Below are 19,749 nucleotides of genomic sequence, written 5' to 3'. Positions count from 1 at the left end.
AGTTCGGAGGGGCTCAGTGTTCTTTACCAAACTTGTCTTCAGATCTTTGGTGGAGCAGCATGTCCAGAATGTACCCTTCAAGGGAAAAGATGTCATATTTTTCTGCTTTCCTGGCCAACCTTCGCTTTGTCACTGTTATTAATGAAGGTTTCTCCAGGATGCTGGGCACTGCTTTAGAGTGAATCATTGCTATAGATTTTTTTTTTCCTGTAAATTTCTTGCATGATGTATGGAAATGAGAGCTACAGTGGCTGATGTTAAGTAGTGTTCTTAAGTACCCCTAGATTTGTTTTTAAGATTGTGTTTTAAAATAACACATTATTTTTAAAAATACATAAAGAACTTTCAGATAATGTTTTTACATATAAATCAGAAAATTTTAAATGTCTTATCAACCCTCCACCCAATGACCCTGATGGATGGTAACAGTACCTACTCCAAGTACAAAAGAAAGTAAAAGCCACCTTTCCATCCTTCCCTCTATTCTTCAACCCTTTTCTCCAATATTCATATTTTTGTGATTTCTTTCAGAAAAAAAATTTTATTCTAAAAAAGATTATCTCTCTATTTTTATACAAGACTAGCATAGGATAAACACTTGACACCTTGCCTCTTAATAATTTATCTCGGACACGTTGCCATCAGCACATAACAGATTTACCTTAATCTTGTTAAATAGCCCGTAGGATTCATCACTGGGTGTCCCAGTGTTTATTTAGCCAGCTCTCCAATGAAGAACTACTTGGTTCCACGTTTTTGCTATGTGAACATATCTGTAGTGTCTTTGTCCATAAAGCCTGAAAAACATCTAGGAGTCCAGCCATAGATGCAGTATCCGGTAGTGGGGTTGTTGGACAAAGGGTGTGTGTACTTTTAGGTTGGAAGGCAAGCATCATATTCCCCTTCAAAAAAGTTTACCCGAGGGGCGCCTGGGTGGCTCAGTCGGTTAAACGTCCGACTTCAGCTCAGGTCACGATCTCGCGGTCCGTGAGTTCGAGCCCCGTGTCGGGCTCTGTGCTGACAGCTCGGAGCCTGGAGCCTGCTTCGGATTCTGTGTCTCCCTCTCTCTCTGCCCCTCCCCCATTCATGCTCTGTCTCTCTCTGTCTCAAAAATAAATAAAAACGTTAAAAAAAAAATTAAAAAAAAAAAAGTTTACCCGATCAACCATGATGAGCATGCCTGTTTCCCCAACATTCTTGCCCACAATGGATAGCATAGAAGTAAAAAGAAAAAAATTCTATTATTCCAATAGCAATATTAGTAGAAATAAACTTGTTAAGTGTACAATATCTATGTGAAGAAAACTTTAATAAGTGCCTGAGGGACCCCAAAGAAGTCTTGAATAAACAAAAATTATGCCTTGTTCTTGGATGGGAACTTGTAATATGATGAAAATATCCATTCTCCCTCAGTTAAGCTATAATTTGAACATGATCCAAAAATAATATCACTAGGAGTTGGGTTTTTTTTTTTTTTTTTGGGAGGAAGGTTTGATGAGCTGATTTAAAAGATGATTTAGAAAAAAAAAAAACAGACAAGAAGATTCAGAAACTAAACAGGAGGATAAGAAGTTTCAGGAAATAGCCTGACCAGATATTAAAATGTAACGTTAAAATTGTTAAAATAGACAAGTAGAGGACAATCATAAACTTGAATATATTCAGGAATATAATATATGATAAAGGTAGCATCTCAAACTAATGGGGAAAAATGGATAAACATGGGGGGGGGGGTAGAATATTGAATTCATGTTGAATAAATTCCAAACTGGATCAAAGATTCATATCCAAAAAATGAAATATGTAGTAGCAGGAGAATCGTTTTATAATACCAGATGTCTCTGCTCTGATACAAAACTCAGAAGTCATTGAAGACAAGATTGAGAAATTCCACTTCATAAAAAAAAAATTCCTCATGACAAGACCCACTTTATGCAAAGTCAAAAAACGAACAATAAATTGGGAACAATATTTGCAAGTGATATCACAAATAAGAACTAAATCTCCTAATGTATAAGAGTTTCTACAAACCTATAGAAAAAAGGACCAATAGCCCAACAGAAAACTAGGGCAAAGATTATAGTTAACAGAAAGGTGACACAGACAGTATTTAAAACATGACATGTTCAATAAAAAAAAAAAAAATACAAGTTACATAATGAGAGAAATACAGATTACCACCACAGGGATCATTTTTTCACTATGAGATTTGCCAGGGCATGGAAAAATAAATACCTTTGTACATCACTGGGTGGGGGGAGGTGGTAAATCCATGTTACCCTGTGGAAGAAATGTGGCAATATCTGAGAAAATTACAATGCATTTATCTTTGGTCTAGCAAATTCCTAGGTATGGAATTCCTAGGTATGATGTATTATACATGAGCACATGTGAAATTACGTAGGAGCGTAATTTTCGTCAGCATTACTTATAAAAGCAAAAGTTTGATTAATCTGTGGTACATCATACAAAGGAACACTGTTCATCTGTAAGAGGAATGAAGAATAATTCTGTGTGCTACTACTGAATGCTTTCTAAGCGAAGTATACTGTCAATTGATAAAAATTAATAAAAAATGAAATGTGTAACACTATGCTACCATTTGTATAAAAAGAGAGGGAGACATATAGACTTTACTTGTGTATGAATTCAGCAATTGTTAATGTGTATACAAAAAAAATGGATAATACTGATTGCCTTTAGGGAGAAAGCCTGAAGGGGGACCGGGCTGGGATGTATACTTTTAATTGTGTATATGCTTACAGCTTTTGATTTTTGAATCTTGTCTGTCCTTCTCAAAGAATTGTTTTAAATCCAAATCTTAAAATAATTCCCTAGGTGAAAAATACTTGTTTTGATATTCATAATTCTAATGTTGAGTTAATGTGAGTGTTTTTTCAAATATTGACTAGCTTTTTGTGTCTAATTTTAGGCAATTGCCTATTCGTATTTTTCCTCCTCCCTCCCTCCCTTCCTAACTTCCTTCCTCCCTTCCCCCTTTTCCTCTTTCTTTTTTTCTTTCTTTCTTTCTTTCTTTCTTTCTTTCTTTCTTTCTTTCTTTCTTTCTTCCTGTAGTTTCTTTGCAAATTAAGGAAATTACCTCTTTGTCTTAAGTGTCACAGAAATTTGTTCCAGTTTGTCTTCTGACTTTGTTAATACTGCTTTTTGCCACCTGGAAATTTTATATTTGCGTGCAATTTCATTTTTTCCTCCTCCTCTTTTTCTTTTCTTTTCTTTTCTCTTCTTTTCTTTTCTTTTCTTTTCTTTTCTTTTCTTTTCTTTTCTTTTGTTTTTTAATTTTTGGAGGGGATGGAAATGACTCTTCCAATGTGACCTCCGAGAAGACTGACTTCTAGGTTTAAGACATCCAGTCAGCAATGCCTTGAGAGGAGTTGGGAAATAGCCTGCTGCTTTAAGTTCTCTTTGAAGGCAGTAGTTAAGACAGGAATAAACTCGCTGTTAGCAAGAGGTGACCTGGAGGTCTCTGCAAGGGCAAGGGGAGAGGGACTTGGGTGGGGGAGAGCGGGCAGTTTTGTTGGGTCCCTGATGAGCCTCTCCTCTCTCCATCTACAGCAGAGCTCCCTCGGTCCTCAGCAGTGAGGCTGGCCTCGCTGCACGACCTGCCCGCCCAGCTCCTGGAACTGTATCAGCAAGGCTTCTCACTAGTGGCCCTGCACCCCTTCGTGCAGCCAACCCACGAGCGGGAGAAAACACCCCTAGAGCACATCTTCAGGGCCATCCTGACCAAGAAAACTGATAGGTAAGTCTTCTGAGGGTCAATGGTTAGGCATTACAAGGCTATTGTGTGTTGAATGGAGGAAGGAAAGTGAGAAGACTTGGGGTGGAGAATATACTTGAAATTTGCATGACGTTCTCAGGGCCTCTGCTGTCTAACAGGTAAGGCAAAGTGTTAGACAACCAGAGAGGAGTTTCATAGTGTCCTGTGACTGTCCACGCCTGACTCCGTATCACATCCTGTCCCCCCTTTAATTTATTGGATTACACTCCACTAGAAAAATGTCTCCTCTGAAGAGGTGTACTCCCAGAATGATGTAGCTGGTAAAAGCATCATACTATTAATCTCAAATGCATGGCTGCAAAACACAGTATTTTTTTTTTAAGCTTATTTATTTGTGGGGGCGCCTGGGTGGCTCTGTTGGTTCAGTGTCTGTTGTTTTTGGCTCAGGTAATGATCTTGCAGTTTGTGAATTCCAGCCCTACATCAGGCTCTGTGCTAACAGTGTGGAGCCTGCTTCAGATTCTCTCTCTCCCTCTCTGTCTCTGCTCCTCCCAGGCTTACTCTCTCTGTCTCTCTCTCTCAAAAATAAATAAATTTTTTAAAAGTTTATTTGTTTGTTTATTTACTTATTTATTTATTTTGAGAGAGAGACAGCAAGAGTTGGGGGGGGGGTGCGGAGGGGGCAGAGAGAGAGAGAAAATCTCAAGCAGGACTCAAACCACGAAGCCATGAGATCATGACCTGAGCTGAAACCAAGTGCCAGATGCTTAACCAACTGAGCCACCCAGGCTCCCCAAAATTATTTTTTTAGAGGCTATATACAAACTTAATATCTTCCTCAAAACTGTAGAGATATTGGATATTTTAAACTTACCATAAGTTCTGTCAGTCACTAGGGAGGAGAAACAAAAGCCACTTGAATCAAGTGGTGTGATTGATTTGGTCTTCATTTTGATTTTCAAGACTGAGGATATTTTCCAGTATGGCTTGCCCAGCTGAATGCTTATTCTTATGCTCTTATTGAGTCTCATTAGGCAAAGAGCGGTTGAGGTTGGTTTCTCAAAAGGAGCAGTATTAATTTTAAGTGATTTTTTGTTTTTAACAACAAAGGTGGGATAGTAAACACGTTACGTTTTTGTGCTTCATTGTGAAATAAAGTCTGGCGAGACGAATCAGATCTGTCCTTTGGCCAACTATCATGGGAGGAATGACGACATGAGGTATGGTTTAAAAAGCGAGAGGGCAGAGTGACTGCTTCTCTTTCTCTCTGCCTGGAAGATAGACACCTGGCTAGTGAGCTCACCAAGGCCAGCTGTGAGGCAGAAGGCTGAGTGACTAAGATGGGCTCCTGCTTCCTGGCCAGTAGAGTTCATTTCTTCATGGCTGATCAAGCTCTGGGCTCTTAGTCGGAGTCAACGTGCATTAGAATTTGAAGTGAGAGATGGCAGGCACCTTTGCTAATGTCCAGAATTACCATGGTTTGTGTAGAGTAAAACTTTTCTCAAGTCTGTCTTTTCTGAGTATTGGTTTCTTTATGTCAATTTGCTGTATATCTGGGTCAGTCACAAGAGAGCGTTGTTCTGGGAGCCATAGTGGTTTTAGGTTCCACCGACACATAGGATATGCCTGATTATTTATAGGTCCCTTGTACCAAGTGTTCACTGTGTGCCGGGCTTTATAGGTGTCATTTCATTCCCGTAAGCAGCCTTTGAAACAGGTACTTTTTTTCTTTCCATTTTAAAGGTAAGGAAGCTGAGGCCCAGGCGTTGACTTCTTTGTCAAGGTCACACAAATGGCAGCAAGCAGAGCTCTGACTGGTCCCAGGCAGGCTGACTCCCAGACCTGCATCTGAACCCTGATGTGAGGTACCTGAGGTGTTTCTGCACCCAGGATTCTTGTGGACAACTCCTTCCCAACAAAAGTGGGGAAGATACCTTTGATTTTTAGATGAAGTAATTTCATCATTCCACCTTCCTCCATTTTTACCACTCAATAATCTCAAAGAAGTCAGAATTTCAGAAAGGAAACAAAGTAAAACCAACCTACCATGTACCTCCCAGGTTACACAAGGCATACACTGGGCATCAGTGTTTCTGTTCCTTACCTCATGCCACTGGCCTTGATGTTTAGAGGGAAAAGTCCACTTTGGTCAGGTCACAAGAGCATCCCTCTTGTGTAATTCCACTGTCAGGGATTTGCCATGAAGTCAGCACATCATAAATGAATTTGACTCTAAATGTGAAGATACATTTTTGTTTTTTTTTTCCTGCTGTGGAGTACCGCCTCTCAAACTTTGATGTGCCTCCTGTGAATCTCCAGGGATATTGTTCAAGTGCAGGTCTGGAGGTGGGCCTGGGACTCTGCATTTCTTTCTCTTTTTTTTTAATGTTTATTTATTTTTGAGAGGGAGAGAGAGACAGAGCATGAGCCGGGGAGGGGCAGAGAGACAGGGAGACACAGAATCTGAAGCAGGCTCCAGGCCCTGAGCCGTCAGCACAGAATCTGACGCGGGGCTCAAACTCACAAACCACGAGATCATGACCTGAGCTGAAGTCGGACGCTTAACTGCTTAAGCCGACCGAGCTACCCAGGCGCCCGGAGACTGCATTTCTAACACATTCCTAGATGGTATCGATGCTGCTGGTCCATAGATCACACTTAGAGCAGCAAGGGTTAGAGGACCTGACTAATTCTTGTCCCACTCCGTGCCTGACAGTCACCTGCATTCCTGGGGATTGCCCCTTCACTGCCAGGGAGAGTTTTGAGAACTGGAAAAGATGAGAAGGAACATGCTTGTGGTTGGAGGGCCTGTGCTCTATGCTGACCTGGCTGTCGGTGAATGCTGTAGTGTCAGGGGCACATTTGTAGATTTTTCTGGTACTAAATGATTTGCAAGGCCCGAACTTACTCTCAATTATCTGATCAGATGAAGTGGGTGAGAAAGCTCCTCTTAAGGATGAAGAACCCTCACTTTTGGGAATAGTCCATTATCAGCCAGTGGTGGAGCTGAAGTGTTCAAGAGGGGTTTTTTTACTTCCACTGAGGACAGTCCCTGAGCTAATGAACTTACTTTCCAGAAAAGGAAAATGGGTCAAGCTTTTAAGAAGAATGAGACACGGGTGTGCTTGAGGGTTTTTAAGTAAGAGAAGATGGCATTCTCCTTGGATTCAAGTTCACTCTGGTCTACAGTGCCTGGACCACCTGCCTGGATGACTTTAAGGAACATTCCAGGTTCTTAACAAGCAGAATCAGAGCAAGAAATTCCTTGGATAACTTTGTGCTGCATCTTTGAAGCTGCTCCCACCCCCACCCTGTCGTGTTTGTTTTTTTGAAGGAAATTGCTAAAGCCATGGTAATGACAGTGGTAATTTGCCATTCTCTTGGCAAAAATGACAGAATTTCCCCACATCCATTCCCCATTAGTATTGGGTGGGAGGAGTGGGGGTGAGAAGCAGGATCATTATAGGATATCATTTTAAAGGACAGGCATTTTCTCATAACAAACACAATAACCATGTGTGTTTGCAACTGAGAAAAGACACCACACTATTAAAAACAAACAGGGGCGCCTGGGTAGTTCCATCGGCTAAGTGTCCCCTAGACTCTTGATTTCAGCTCAGGTCACGATCTCAGGGTTCATGAGACTGAACTCTGCTCAGGCTCTGTGCTGGCAGCCCAGAGCCTGCTTAGGATTCCCTCTCTCTCTCTCTCTCTCTCTCTCTCTCTGCCCCTCCCCCACTTGTGCTATAAACAAACAAACAAACCAACAAAAACCAATGGAGCTTTTCCTGTACCAGTAGGGAGTTTATGTAGTAGAAATGAAACAAAGGAAGTACATGATTAATCTTTAATAAAGACAGTTAAAATGATATTTTTCATAAAGTCTGCCAAAGTTCTGACAGCTGTAGATGCTGTTAAATGAAATAATTTAGGTCTCAAAGATGAAGTAAATGCCTGGTTAATATTTTTTCTAAGTGGACCATCTTGATAGAGCTGTAGGTAAACTTTTTAGAGTACCATCAGTCCAAATTAAGTTCATTTGCAAGAATTACCATGGGATGACTACTTGAAACTTGGATATGAATCTTAATACGTTTGAAAGGTGAACATAATGTTTTTAACAAATAACTGGCCTTTGGGATCTGCAGCCAGACTGGGAAAAAGAATAGAGCCATGCAAGCTTGCACTCATTTCACTCCCTCACTCCCTCATTCATTTGCAAACACTCACTGAACACGTATTCTTTGTAAGGTTTTTTCCTAGGAGCTCCACTTGGTGGGGAGGTAGAAGGTGCGAGGTTCAACTGGACACGGAGCTTGCCTTCCAGATACCTGCGATTTAACTGAGAAAATAGGGGGCACCTGGGTGGCTCAGTCAGTTAAGTGTCCCAACTCTTGGTTTCAGTTCAGGTCATGATCTCATAGTCTGTGAGTTCAAGCCCCACATCAGGCTCCAGGCTGACAGCACAGGGCCTGCTTGGGATTCTCTCTCTTCCCCCTTCTTTCTCTCTTTCTCTCTCTCTCTCTCTCTCTCTCTCAAAATAAATAAATACACTTAAAAAGCAACTGAGAAAATAAGGCATGCCATGGGAGTTTGGAAAAAGAAGTCACCTCCTGCTGGAAAGGAAACCAAGGAAGTGTTTCTGGAAGAAAGAGCTTTTAACGTGGTCCTGATTTCTTTGGGGCAAAAATAGGAGTAATGTGCAAGAGGTAGAGGAGTGTATTTAAATCTTATAATGAAATGTTTTCTCGTGGAGTTTGGATAATTTGTGAGCATCATTGACAGTCTAACTGGATCATTAATGAGTTTTTCCAAAGGCTCAGCACAGTAGTATTTCTCTGAGCCCTATACCATTTTGACAAACCTTACTTAAATCCACGAAAGATTGCCTGATCTTTTTTCTTGAAAATTCTGATAACCACCCTTTCATTTTAAGATGTCAGGCCAACCCATACGCCTAAGTACAAATTGTTCTTGATCCTAGGTGTGTTGAATTTACTTTGAAAACTGACTCAAGAATGAATAGCTGAATACAGAATATTTAATGAATAAGTAGAAAGAGAATTTGTACTCTTTCTCAAAGCTCTTTCTTTGGAACACTTAGTGATTTTTAATGGACGGTATAGTTAGTATAGTTTCATTCACTGAATTCTAAATACAGTTAAGTTGTCCTTCAATTTTTGGGGGCAGCTTTCCTTAGAATGAGTTGCCAAAGATCTCAAAACTTGCTGGCTAAGAGAAGTCACTTATTACAATGTCACTTCTGGTATTTCGTGAGTATGGGTTTAATTCTAGGTCATTTTATGGTTGTAGACATGAGTACAAAAACACATTGTGCTGCCCCATTTTTCAGCTGCTGAATTGTCATTGTTCACACGTAGAGCCATGATTGAAGCCATTTGGGTCCAGGTCCCCTGGGATCTTGCCTTATATGGTACAGAGGACCACAAACATTGGTGAATTCTGTCCACATTCATCAGGTGCCCTTTGGTCTAGGGTGAGGGGCTGGGGCACACAGCCAGACGCCGTTAATGCAAAGGGTGGGATTCGGAAACCCTTGTGGAGGGTGGAAAATGCATATAATGAACACTGCCCTTAGGAAAAAAAAGAAAAGGAAACTACCTTTGAGAATCTCTATCAGCCCATGAAGTAATACTGGAGCACTTCTCTACCTGATCTGTGCATGTTTTCCTGCAGGACTAGACTAGATCGGTGTCTCCTACAGTGAACCCCGTGGGGAAGTAAGTTGGTTCCGTGTAGAAGGAGCCTTCGTTAGAATCACACCTGGGGACAGGGGGGTGAGGTGCTTGCACCTGCAGAGGCAGAGGCGTTTGTGGGAACCCGGGTGGAGGGAAAGGTCTCCGCGCCTTGCCTCCCGGCTCACATCCATTCTGGGACACATCTGCCTGTTGAGAACAATTGGGCCGTTTTAAGTGGTAAACAGGCCTGTCCTTCAGTCAGATTTCTCTGAGATAAACGTGTGAGATGATAGCTTCACTATGCAAAGATGGCTCTAAAGAGCTCTCAAAAAACTTCTCTGCTGGGCTGGGAGTTGTCAGATATATATGCAAATTATGTGAATGCCCAGCTAAATCAATAGGTCTTGGTTTTCACCTCTCACCCGGAATTTATTAATGGAGGTGCTTTAGAAAAGGAGGCTCTGTGGTTCCCATTTGCTCTGGGTCTGGAATGATGGGTGGATTTAAATTTTTTTTTTTAATTTATTTTTAAGAGAGAGACAGAGTGTGAGCAGGGGAGGAGCAGAGAAAGAGGGAGACACAGAATCTGAAGCAAGCTCCAGGCTCTGAGCTGTCAGCACAGAGACCGACGCAGGGCTCAAACTCACAAACTGTGAGATCATGACCTGAGCCAAAGTCGGATGCTTAACCACTGAGCCACCCAGGCGCCCTGATGGGTGGATTTGAACAGGGAAACAAGTGGTGAGATGGGTCTCCCAGGCAGGCGGACTGGTTCTGGAAGAGCCAGAACCCAGAAAAGCAAACCAGGGATGGTGTGGGGTGACCAGAGCACGAGGTCAGAGGGAAGCAGGGAGAAGAGGCATGAGAAGCACAAGGGCCTGGATCAGGAGGCTTCCAACAGCCAGGCTAAGAACTTCGAATTTACCCTGAGGTCGGTGGGGAACCGTTGCAATAGTTTTGTTTTATTTTGTTTTGTTTTGTTTTGGAGGAGCAACCCTTAGAGTCGTGCTGAGTTTTCAAAGTGTAAGAGGCGAAGGAAAAGAAAACTAAGAAAAAAGAAAAAAAAAAAAAAAACCTAAGAGGGAGAAAAAATGGAGGCTGTCAGTTATGGAGGGAGCCGGATGGTAACTGAAGTAGGCTGAGATGGATGGGAGATGTGTCTGATGGGAGGAAATAGTGGATTTTAACATTTAGCTGAAAAGGGAGAGCATGAGGGTAGAGGAAGAATCGAGATACGAGTGCAGTTTTGACTCTGAGTGACCCGGAGGGGTAACTGGAGGAGGGGGGGAGTGGGGACGAGGAAGGGCTGTGTCTTCGTGGGGTTTCCCAGAAACAGATCCTGAGAGGATCAAGGAAGTGTTCCCAGGAAGCCTTGGTTAGAAGTGGGGACGCGGGACGGGGAAGGGAAGGAAGCCTGCAAGAGTACGATGTCAACCTTGGCCTGATTGGGCAGGAAGCAGCGAGTGTACCTTGAGGCTGGGGAAGCGGCTTCCGTACTCCTGCACCGAGGAGCCCTTTGCCACGAGCCACCCTAGACACTTCCAGATCCAGGGCACATCCCAGAGAGGCAGTCACGATAGCCGAGGAAGACCTGGAACGTGCAGATCCTGGGGGGATGCACAGAACCAAGAGGGGCTTTGGGGGGTGTCCGGGTGCGTATGGGCAGCGTCCACCGCAGATGGATGCCATGTGAATGGCATCAGTTAGGTCGCGTCGTGCTTGCGGGCAGTTGCCGGTGGCAGGATGTCCACTGGCAGGTGTGTGCCGGGCGGTCAGGAGCCAGGAGAGAAGTCTGAGCTGAGTGAGGTCATGGGAGGCTGTGTGAGGCCGCGGGAAGCCCATGAGGACGGGCCCACTGCTGCGTCGCTGACTGAGCCCAGCCCGTCGTGGTCCCCATTCCCTACACCAGATGCCTCCGGTAATTCTTAGAAAAGACGCAGCGGCTTGCCGAAAGCCGCGCTAAGTGAGCTGCTCTGTTCCAAATTGACCATATGCTTGGAGTCTGAGAAGTTTTTCCTCTCAGACCGCATCAGCAAGCTGTACTCCCAAGTACTTACGAGCAGCCCAGATTGCTGGATGAGTCAGCTCTGGCCGCCCAGTGTCATGTGATGCAGTGAGAGATGATACTTTTGGCTTTTTGCTGTTTTATTTCCAGGAAAGCAAATATCAGAAAGTGCCCAGCCTTTACCCCTTACTCCTTTTTGGGGGCTGGGAATCTGAAATCCTGAAGACTGACTTTTTTTTTTTTTTCCCCCTAAGATAGGGCTAGCAAACTGAGATGCCTCCAGGGGCCAGGATCTTGGGTTGGGGCTCCTGGGTATCAGAGAACCACTGCCTCACTCTGCCCTGTTGTTGCCAGGTGTCACCAGATCTTGTCCGTTTTCTTGAGAAAAGCCAGAAGTCTGGATTTTTACATGAAAACTTCCCTTTTTTCAAGATTGCCTCACTTTTCCAAAATATAGGCATACCTTGCTTTATTGCACTTCTCAGATACTACATGTTTTACAGATTGAAGGTTTGTGGCACTCCTGTGTCACGCAAGTCTGTCGGTGCCATTTTCCCCAACAGCTGCTCGCGTCATGGCTCTGTGTCACAGTTCGGTATTTCTTGCAATATTTCACACTTTTTCATTATCACTATATTTGTTATCATAGACTATGGTCAGTGATCTTCGATGTTACTGTTGTGATTGTTTCGGGACACCACAAAACACATTCATGTAATAAGACAGTGAACTTAATAGATCAAGGTGTGAACTGGCTGCCCCACCAACCAGCCATTCCCCCATCTCTGTCCCTCTCTTGGAGCCCCCCTATTCCTGGAGACACAGCACTATTGAAATCAGGCCAGTTAATAACTCTGCAATGGCCTCTAAGTGTTCATGTGAAAGGAAGGGTCACACATCTCTCACTTTTAATCAAAAACTAGAAATGAGGAAGCCGAGGAAGCCATGTTGAAAGCCAACATAGACTGAAAACTAGACCTAACTAACACACAGTGAGCCAAGCTGTGAATGCGAAGGAAAGTTCTTGAAGGAAATTAGAAGTGCTGCTCCAGGGACCACATGAATGATAAGAAAGAGAAACAGCTTCATTGCTGCTAAGGAGAAAGTTTCAGTGGTTTGGAGAGAAGAGCAAACCACCCACAACATTCCCCCGAGGCAAAGTCTAATCCAGAGCAAGGTCCTAACTCTCTTCCATTCTATGAGGGATGAGAGGTGAGGAAGCTGCAGGGGAAAAGTTTGAAGCCAGCAGAGATTGGTTCATGAGGTTTAAGGAAAGAAGCCTCCTCCTTAGCAGAAGGCGGCAAGATGAAGCAGCAGGTGCTGATGGAGAAACCGCAGCAAATGACCCAGAAGATGTGGCTGAGACAGTGAATGAAGGTGACTACAATAAACAGATTTTCAGTGGAGACAAAGCAACCTTCTATTAGAAGAAGATGCCAACTGGGACTTTCATAGCTGGAAAGAAGTCATTGCCAGGCATCCAAGCTCCAAAGGACAGACTGACTCTCTTGTTAGGAGCTAATATAGCCAGTGACCTTAGGTTGAGGCCAATGCTCATGGAAAATTCTGAATATCCTAGGTCCCTTAAGAACTATGCTAAATCTACTCTGCCTGTGCTCTGTACATGGAACACCAAAGCCTGGATGGTAGCTCATCTGTTTTCAACATGGTTTACCAAATATTTTAAGTCCACTACTGAGACCCATTGCTGAGAATAAAAGATTCCTTTCAAAATATTACTGCTCATTGACAATGCACCTGGTCATTCAAGACCTCCGATGGAGACGTACAATGAGATTAATGTTGTGTCTGTGCCTGCTAACAACATCCATTCTGCAGCCCGTGGATCAAGAAGGAATTTCGACTTTCGTGTCTTATTATGTAACAAATACATTTTGTAAGGCTCTAGCTGCCATAGATAGTGATTCCCCTGATGGATCTGGGCAAAACCAATGGAAAACATTCTGGAAAGGATTCACCATTCTAGATGCCTTTAAGAGCATTCGTGATTCATGGAAACAGATCAGAATATCAATTAACAGGAATTTGGAAGAAGTTGATTCTAGTACTCATGGATGACTTTGAGAGGTTCAAGACTTCAGTGGGGGAAGTCACTGCAGATGTGATGGAAACAGCAAGAGAACTAGAATTAGAAGTGGAGTTTAAAACGGTGACTGAAGGCTGCAATCTCATGATAAAACTAACGGATGGGAACTTGCTTCTTATGGATGAGCAAAGAACGTGGTTTTTTGAGATGGAAACTTCTCCTGGTGTAGATGCTGGGAAGAGTGTTGAAATAACAACAAAGGACTTGGAATACCACATAAACTTAGTTGATAAAGCAGCAGCAGGGTTTGAGGGGATTGACTCTGATTTGAAAGAAGTTCTGTGGGTAAGATACTATCAAACAGCATCAGCACATGCTACAGAGAAATCATTTGTGAAAGAACAAGTCAATGGATGTGATAAATGTCATTGTTATCTTATTTTAAGAAATTGCCACTGTCACCGTAACTTTCAGCAACCCCCCCCCCCCCACCCTGGTCAGTCAGCAACCATCAACATGGAGGCAAGACCTTCCACCAGCAAAAAGATTAGGACTAACTGAAAGATTAGGACCATCAGATGAGGGTCAGCATTGTCTAGCAATAAGTATTTTTAATTAAGGTATTTTGTGTTTTTAGACGTACTGAACTACAGTATAGTGTCAGCATAACTTTGCTATGCAAAAAATTCATTTGACTTGCTTTATTGCACGAGTTACTTTATTGCAGTGGTCTGAAACCAAATCTGCAGTATCTCCAAGGTATGCCTATAACGTTGTGCAGCCCTCACCCACCCCACTGGCTGCCATCTTACAATCTTTCAGATTTCTGTATGATGCTTCTTTCAGTGGAGTTAATCATTCACCCTTTGAGCTGCCTCGTCTCCCTTTCACACCCAGCAATCATCAGACTTCTCAGACCCTCTTGTTACCATTTCTGTATGTCTGCCCACCTCCTCTCCCCCTTGTTAAATCTTCTTTCATCTTTGGATTCCCATTACTTAGAGTGCCAGGTGGTGAGTAGGTGTTGCTCAATAGAATTTTCCTGAATTGAGTAGAATAAAACTATGCCCTGGAATTTTGCTACCATCATTCACTAAAAGACCATAAATTCACTGCAAAATGGATCTGTCTTCGGTTTACATATTTACCATACCAAAAGTGCATCTTGATAATGTAGCCACACAACATGGACCCCAAGTAATGGATCTCTCTCTCTCTCTCTCTCTCTCTCTCTCTCTCTCACACACACACACACACACACACACACACACACACACACACACATCCTTTCATTGCCCAAATAAAAGTGATTTGCCACAAGGGTATATGTATGTTATTTTTTGTTCTTCTTTTTTCTTTTTAAAAATATCCAAAGGATGGCCTTCAAAGGAAAGGAAATCTTTGTGGACCTTAAGTGGAGTACAAATGTATTACATTGCCTTTTTTTTTTATAGCCCACAAGATAACATGAGCATTTTCTTTGGCATTTGCAAAGGGCAAAATTGAGAAAGTACAAAATTATACTGGAACTAAAAAGAAAGTTCTTTTACAAATTATAATCGAAAGTGTCCTCTTTAAGTGGCCTTATGTCTCTTCATGTCTAATTTCTACCAATTACTTTGACTCTTGGGAGAATTATAGGGTTTCTAGAAAGAGGTTTCATAATTAAACGAAATACACAGGGGGTGGTAGCCTACAGGGGTGTGCCCTAGAAAATGCTCCCACACGAGGCTGAGGTTCAGCCCTGAAGCGTGCTGATTGTTAGAATCACACGTGGGGAAGAAAAGTAACGCTGGGCTTAGCAGTGATTGACATGTGTTACTGTGGTGGGGAAACCACAGCAGCTGGTTTATTCCCTGACAGCAGAAATTGAGGAAGGTGAATTCAAAGTTCTTTTCTTAAATCAGAGCAGGGAATACGAAGGTGTTTGTTTAGCATGGAGGTCGTTATTTTAGATTCAGATATAGAAAGGGCCCCCACTCTGTGCTCGCAGCTGCCCCTCATTGTTGGCGTGGTATCAGCCTTCATCAGTTTTCTCAAGCTTCCTGAGGTATTTGGAGGACTTGATTAGCTCTCCTGGGCTGCCACTGTACCCCCCAAGGAGCTGTCCGGCATCACCGAAGACTGCCTTAATTTATTCCTCCTATTTCCCATCTCACTCTGGAGTGACACCCTTCTCTGGTGTGTTGAAATATCAGGATTCACTGTTAATTATTGTGTTTGCACTTTCCAATCTAATATGCTGGTGTAAAGCCACATTCTCTTGGGGAAAGAGAGTTTTCTTCAATCCACACCCCTAATGGCTTGCCTAGTTACTCTTATTCTCCACCTCCAAAGTGTCGGCCTTTGTCCCAGTGGAGAGAACAAGGGAGACAGACATGCACTGTTCAGTGAGAACTCATTCCTCCCGCCCGCTCCCCGTTTTATAGCTGTCCTTGATTGCCTGTGTTATTCCCCGTGTTTTATTTATTTATTTATTTATTTATTTTTGTCTCCTCTGAGAGAGAGAATTAGCATACTAGTGATTTCCAGTTGTTCCCCAGTAGTTTAGAATGGCGGAGAATAGCAAACCGGTACCCAAAGCACAGAAACACAAGCACTAAATTTCTTTAAAATATCCTGTTGATCTTAAAGCTTATGCAAATACTAAAGTACCATGAAATGTCTGTATTTGTTTTAAAATCAAATAAATAAGGCCCCCTTTCCCCACGGAACACACAATCTTTCAACAACAATGGAAGATTTATTCTGTGGCATTACAGGTGGGCTGTACAGATAGTTACACACTATTTTGAAGGCCTTGTGCACACAATGTAGGTAATTGAGTTGCAGATACTTTTACTGAAGTGTTAGATTTTTATATGCCTATTGCATATTAAATTTGGGAACTCAGATTGTCTTACTTTAAATATTCCTGGCAGTCTTTTTTGTCTTTTCTCTTTGTCAATCAGACTTAAATTAGTTTGTGTGTGTTTTTCAAGCTGAGAAAGACATGGGCATTACCAGTGTTGCGTCCTGGAAAAAGGACTTAATTTTACATATTTAGCTATGAATGCAGCAGCAGGTGAGAAGTAACTGTCAGGTCCATATAAATATATTATTAGTGATTTCTGTGTTCTTAGGATTTTGATATAATGACTATCTTTATATCTATATAACTGTCTCATATAATTTTTTAAGTGTTTGAACGATGGAGCCATTTTACAAAGAGATAAAAGCTATAAATATGATTTAGTGGAGTACATCATTTCATTTGCCTTCCATTCATCAACCATGAGTTGGAACTGAAAGTGGCTCCAAAGTCTTTAAAAACCAAATTAGTAACTTGTATTCATACAACACCTGTTTTTGAGAGTCTGAGAGCACTTTTGCTTCACTCCTATATGTGTTAAGTCTTATAATCTATTCTCACTATGTCCTCATGACGGCTGTTTTTGTTGTTAGTATTTGTTGAAAACATTATCGTGTGTTCAGTGGAGGTTTTAGACTTAATTCTGTTTTGTAGCTGAAAGGTACCATTTTCTTCCCTTATTCCCCACCTCCCATTTCATAGCCTAGGAAAATTAGCCTAAAGAAGGTATAAATGACTCCTTGGTATTGAAGTGTGGGGTGGGTGAGTGGGACTGTGGGGTGGGTGTGGGGCTTAATTCTATCTTGAGGCTCATGGCTCAGAAATATACCATCTTTCAGCTCAGGGGTCCTGGAGCTTACAGAAAAGTCCTCAGAGCATTCCCAGAATCCTCTGGGCTTTGCAACATTGTCAGTCCCATAGCTGGGCTCTGGGACCAGAGGCCTGGTTATCCCCAGACTAGTTTCAGGACACAGGGCTGACACTGCAAGCCATTTGGACCACCCTAGATGGCTCCATTCAGCAGACTGGCTGGGTCTTATCAGTTTCTGCACTAAAAAGTTCTGTGCAAATGGTTCTGAGGCCCTTAGTGAATTATTTTTCCTCTGTTTCCGAAAAATATAAAATAAAATAAAATAAAATAAAATAAAATAAAATAAAATAAATGTATTTATTAGGTGTCTTGTATCTTCTAAGGTAGTAGCCTTTGTTAGAATGAGATGAGCACAATCCCTGCTCTGTGTGGGGGGGGGGGTGGCATTTATAACAATACCCAACTTGTTGAAATTTTTATTTTCAAACTTTTATAGTTAAAATCCCCAAAATGGCTCTGTCAAGCAACCTGGATCTTATTAGGAACAAAAAGCCCACTTTCCTTGTGAAGAACATGTATACGTTTACAAGTAATCGTTAATACGATCCATCATTTACGGTACCAGCCATAAGAGCCACCATCTGTTAATTGCTGTGTCTGGTCAGAGCTCTTGTTCATTGATTCAGGATATACATTATCTTTACTCCTGAAAGCCAAGACAAAGAAGCCAAGGCTCAGAGTGGTGACTTGTCCAGAGTCATACTTTTGAGAGAGTCCTGGTAGATAGTCCTGCCAGAGTCCTGGCAGAGGAGCCAGGATTCACATCAGAATCGGTCTACTACTAGCGCTGCTCCTCCTCGGGTTTTTAACCGTTAGGGTTAGGGGTAAGGTAAGATTTCTCAGCCTTCATAGTGTCTCAACTATTGACAGTTTGGGCTGCAACCATCCTGTGCATTCTAGGCTATTTAGCAGTATCCGTGGCCTCTACCCACTAGATGCCAGGAGCAATCACCCAGCACCTCTACCCCCAGCCCTGCAGTTAATGACAGAATGTCTCCAGACATTACCGATGTCCTCAGGCAAAACTACCCCCGGTTGAGAACCACCGGGTTAGTGTTAGAGCGTGAGGCAGGAAGTAGGAAGTCCACCTCTATTGTCTTCCGGACAGCTACCTTTTTCAACAGCATTTATTGCATTTACCTATATTTACATTGGAATGAAGCGGCACCTTTATTGTAGTTTGGACTTCTGTACATACCCTGGTTTGTTCCCGATTCTTTAGTTTCCGTGATCTCTTTATTGGTTTTTGTGCCATGCCATGCCATTTTGATTACAATCTGTCTGTAATGTATATTAATATTTATTAAGCCACTCTTCTTCTTTTCCAGAATCTTAGTAGCTTTTGCATGTTGATTTTTCCATATCAAGTCTAAAGTTATTTTCTCCAGCTCCCAGAGAATCCTTTTGAAATTGTAATTACATTTACATAATAATTTGAGGAGAGTTTCCACCATGTGTTTTGAAGAACGTAGAGTTCACTGTTACTGTTGGAAGTAAATTTTTATTTTAGAGCTTTGTGATAATTCTGAAACTTCTATGCACTATATAAACCAGTATGACCAAAGTGGGGAACGTGCCCATGTTGAAGGAGTACTGAGGCTTCTGTGTATATTTATTTATGTTGAAAAATTAGGAGAGAAATGATGTGTTACTAATATTGAACATTCGGGTTGGAGGTGGTACCCTGACGGGGTACTGATGTCAGAGACCACCTGTCTGCATGAAGCAGGAGGGGTCCTGAGGAAGGCCGGGTTAAGAAGACGACTTCATTTGAAAACTCAGTGAAGTGGTTTTGTGGATTATTTTTTGTGGATTATTTTAACTAATTAGCCCTCATGAAATGTACACATGGCTTAAAAAATTCCTATAACACGATCGCAGATTGAGGAAAATACCAGGAACGTAAATGTAAAATACTTCTCTCTCTCCTTCTCTCTGTCTTTGTCTCTCCTTTGTCCCTATCTGTCTCTCTCTCTTTCTGACATACACACACTCACACCCACACACAGAGAAATGGCCACACTGACCCATCTCTCACTGTTTGTAAGAGCTTTCTTAGTGAGATTAAAAAAAAAAATCAATGCCCACCTATTCAGATCTGAGAGAAGATAGCCAAAGAAATTTGGAATCATCAAGAAGGCATTTTGAAATATAGGTTTACTTCCACTATTGTTAACAGTGAATCTCATTTCAAGTGTATATTAAGTCTTGAAATATCAGCTATTCATAATATGAACTTACTGTGATTATAATTTTAAAATATTGTTCATTTCATTTGCTTCTCATCTCTTAAAACTTGTTTTGTAGGTATTGGTTTATAACATATGTAAGATGCTGGTATGGTAGTAGGCAGGAGTTTTGACTGACCTAGTTACGTGATCCAAAAATTTGGAGACCACTGGCTCATGGAACTTCTGGGCCACTCGGATGGTTCCCAAAGCAGTTAGAGTTTTGCTACTCAAAGTGTAGTCCCAGTACCAGCAGTATTGATATCACCTGGGAGCTCCTTGGAAATGCAGGTTCCCAGGCCCCATCCA

At 42.1% G+C, this 19,749-nt stretch overlaps 1 protein-coding gene across 4 annotated transcripts in view; it reads left to right on the top strand.

Annotated features, from left to right (window-relative positions):
- RFTN1 (raftlin, lipid raft linker 1) overlaps positions 1–19,749 on the top strand; it is a 207,871-nt gene that overhangs the window by 76,904 nt on the left and 111,218 nt on the right. For 3 of the 4 annotated variants that reach the window (XM_019435679.2, XM_019435660.2, XM_053903834.1), the window contains exon 3: positions 3,574–3,760. In XM_019435679.2, coding sequence (XP_019291224.2) covers positions 3,574–3,760 — 187 coding nt within the window. The remainder of the gene's footprint in view (positions 1–3,573; positions 3,761–19,749) is intronic. The other variant, XM_053903835.1, reaches the window with a different exon arrangement.

The sequence above is a fragment of the Panthera pardus genome, unplaced genomic scaffold (genome assembly GCF_024362965.1).
Source record: "Panthera pardus isolate Hobbes unplaced genomic scaffold, ASM2436296v1 HiC_scaffold_16, whole genome shotgun sequence".
Taxonomy (NCBI): Eukaryota; Metazoa; Chordata; class Mammalia; order Carnivora; family Felidae; genus Panthera; species Panthera pardus.
Note: the sequence above shows the minus strand (reverse complement) of the source record. Positions and strands in the feature narration are given on the sequence as shown.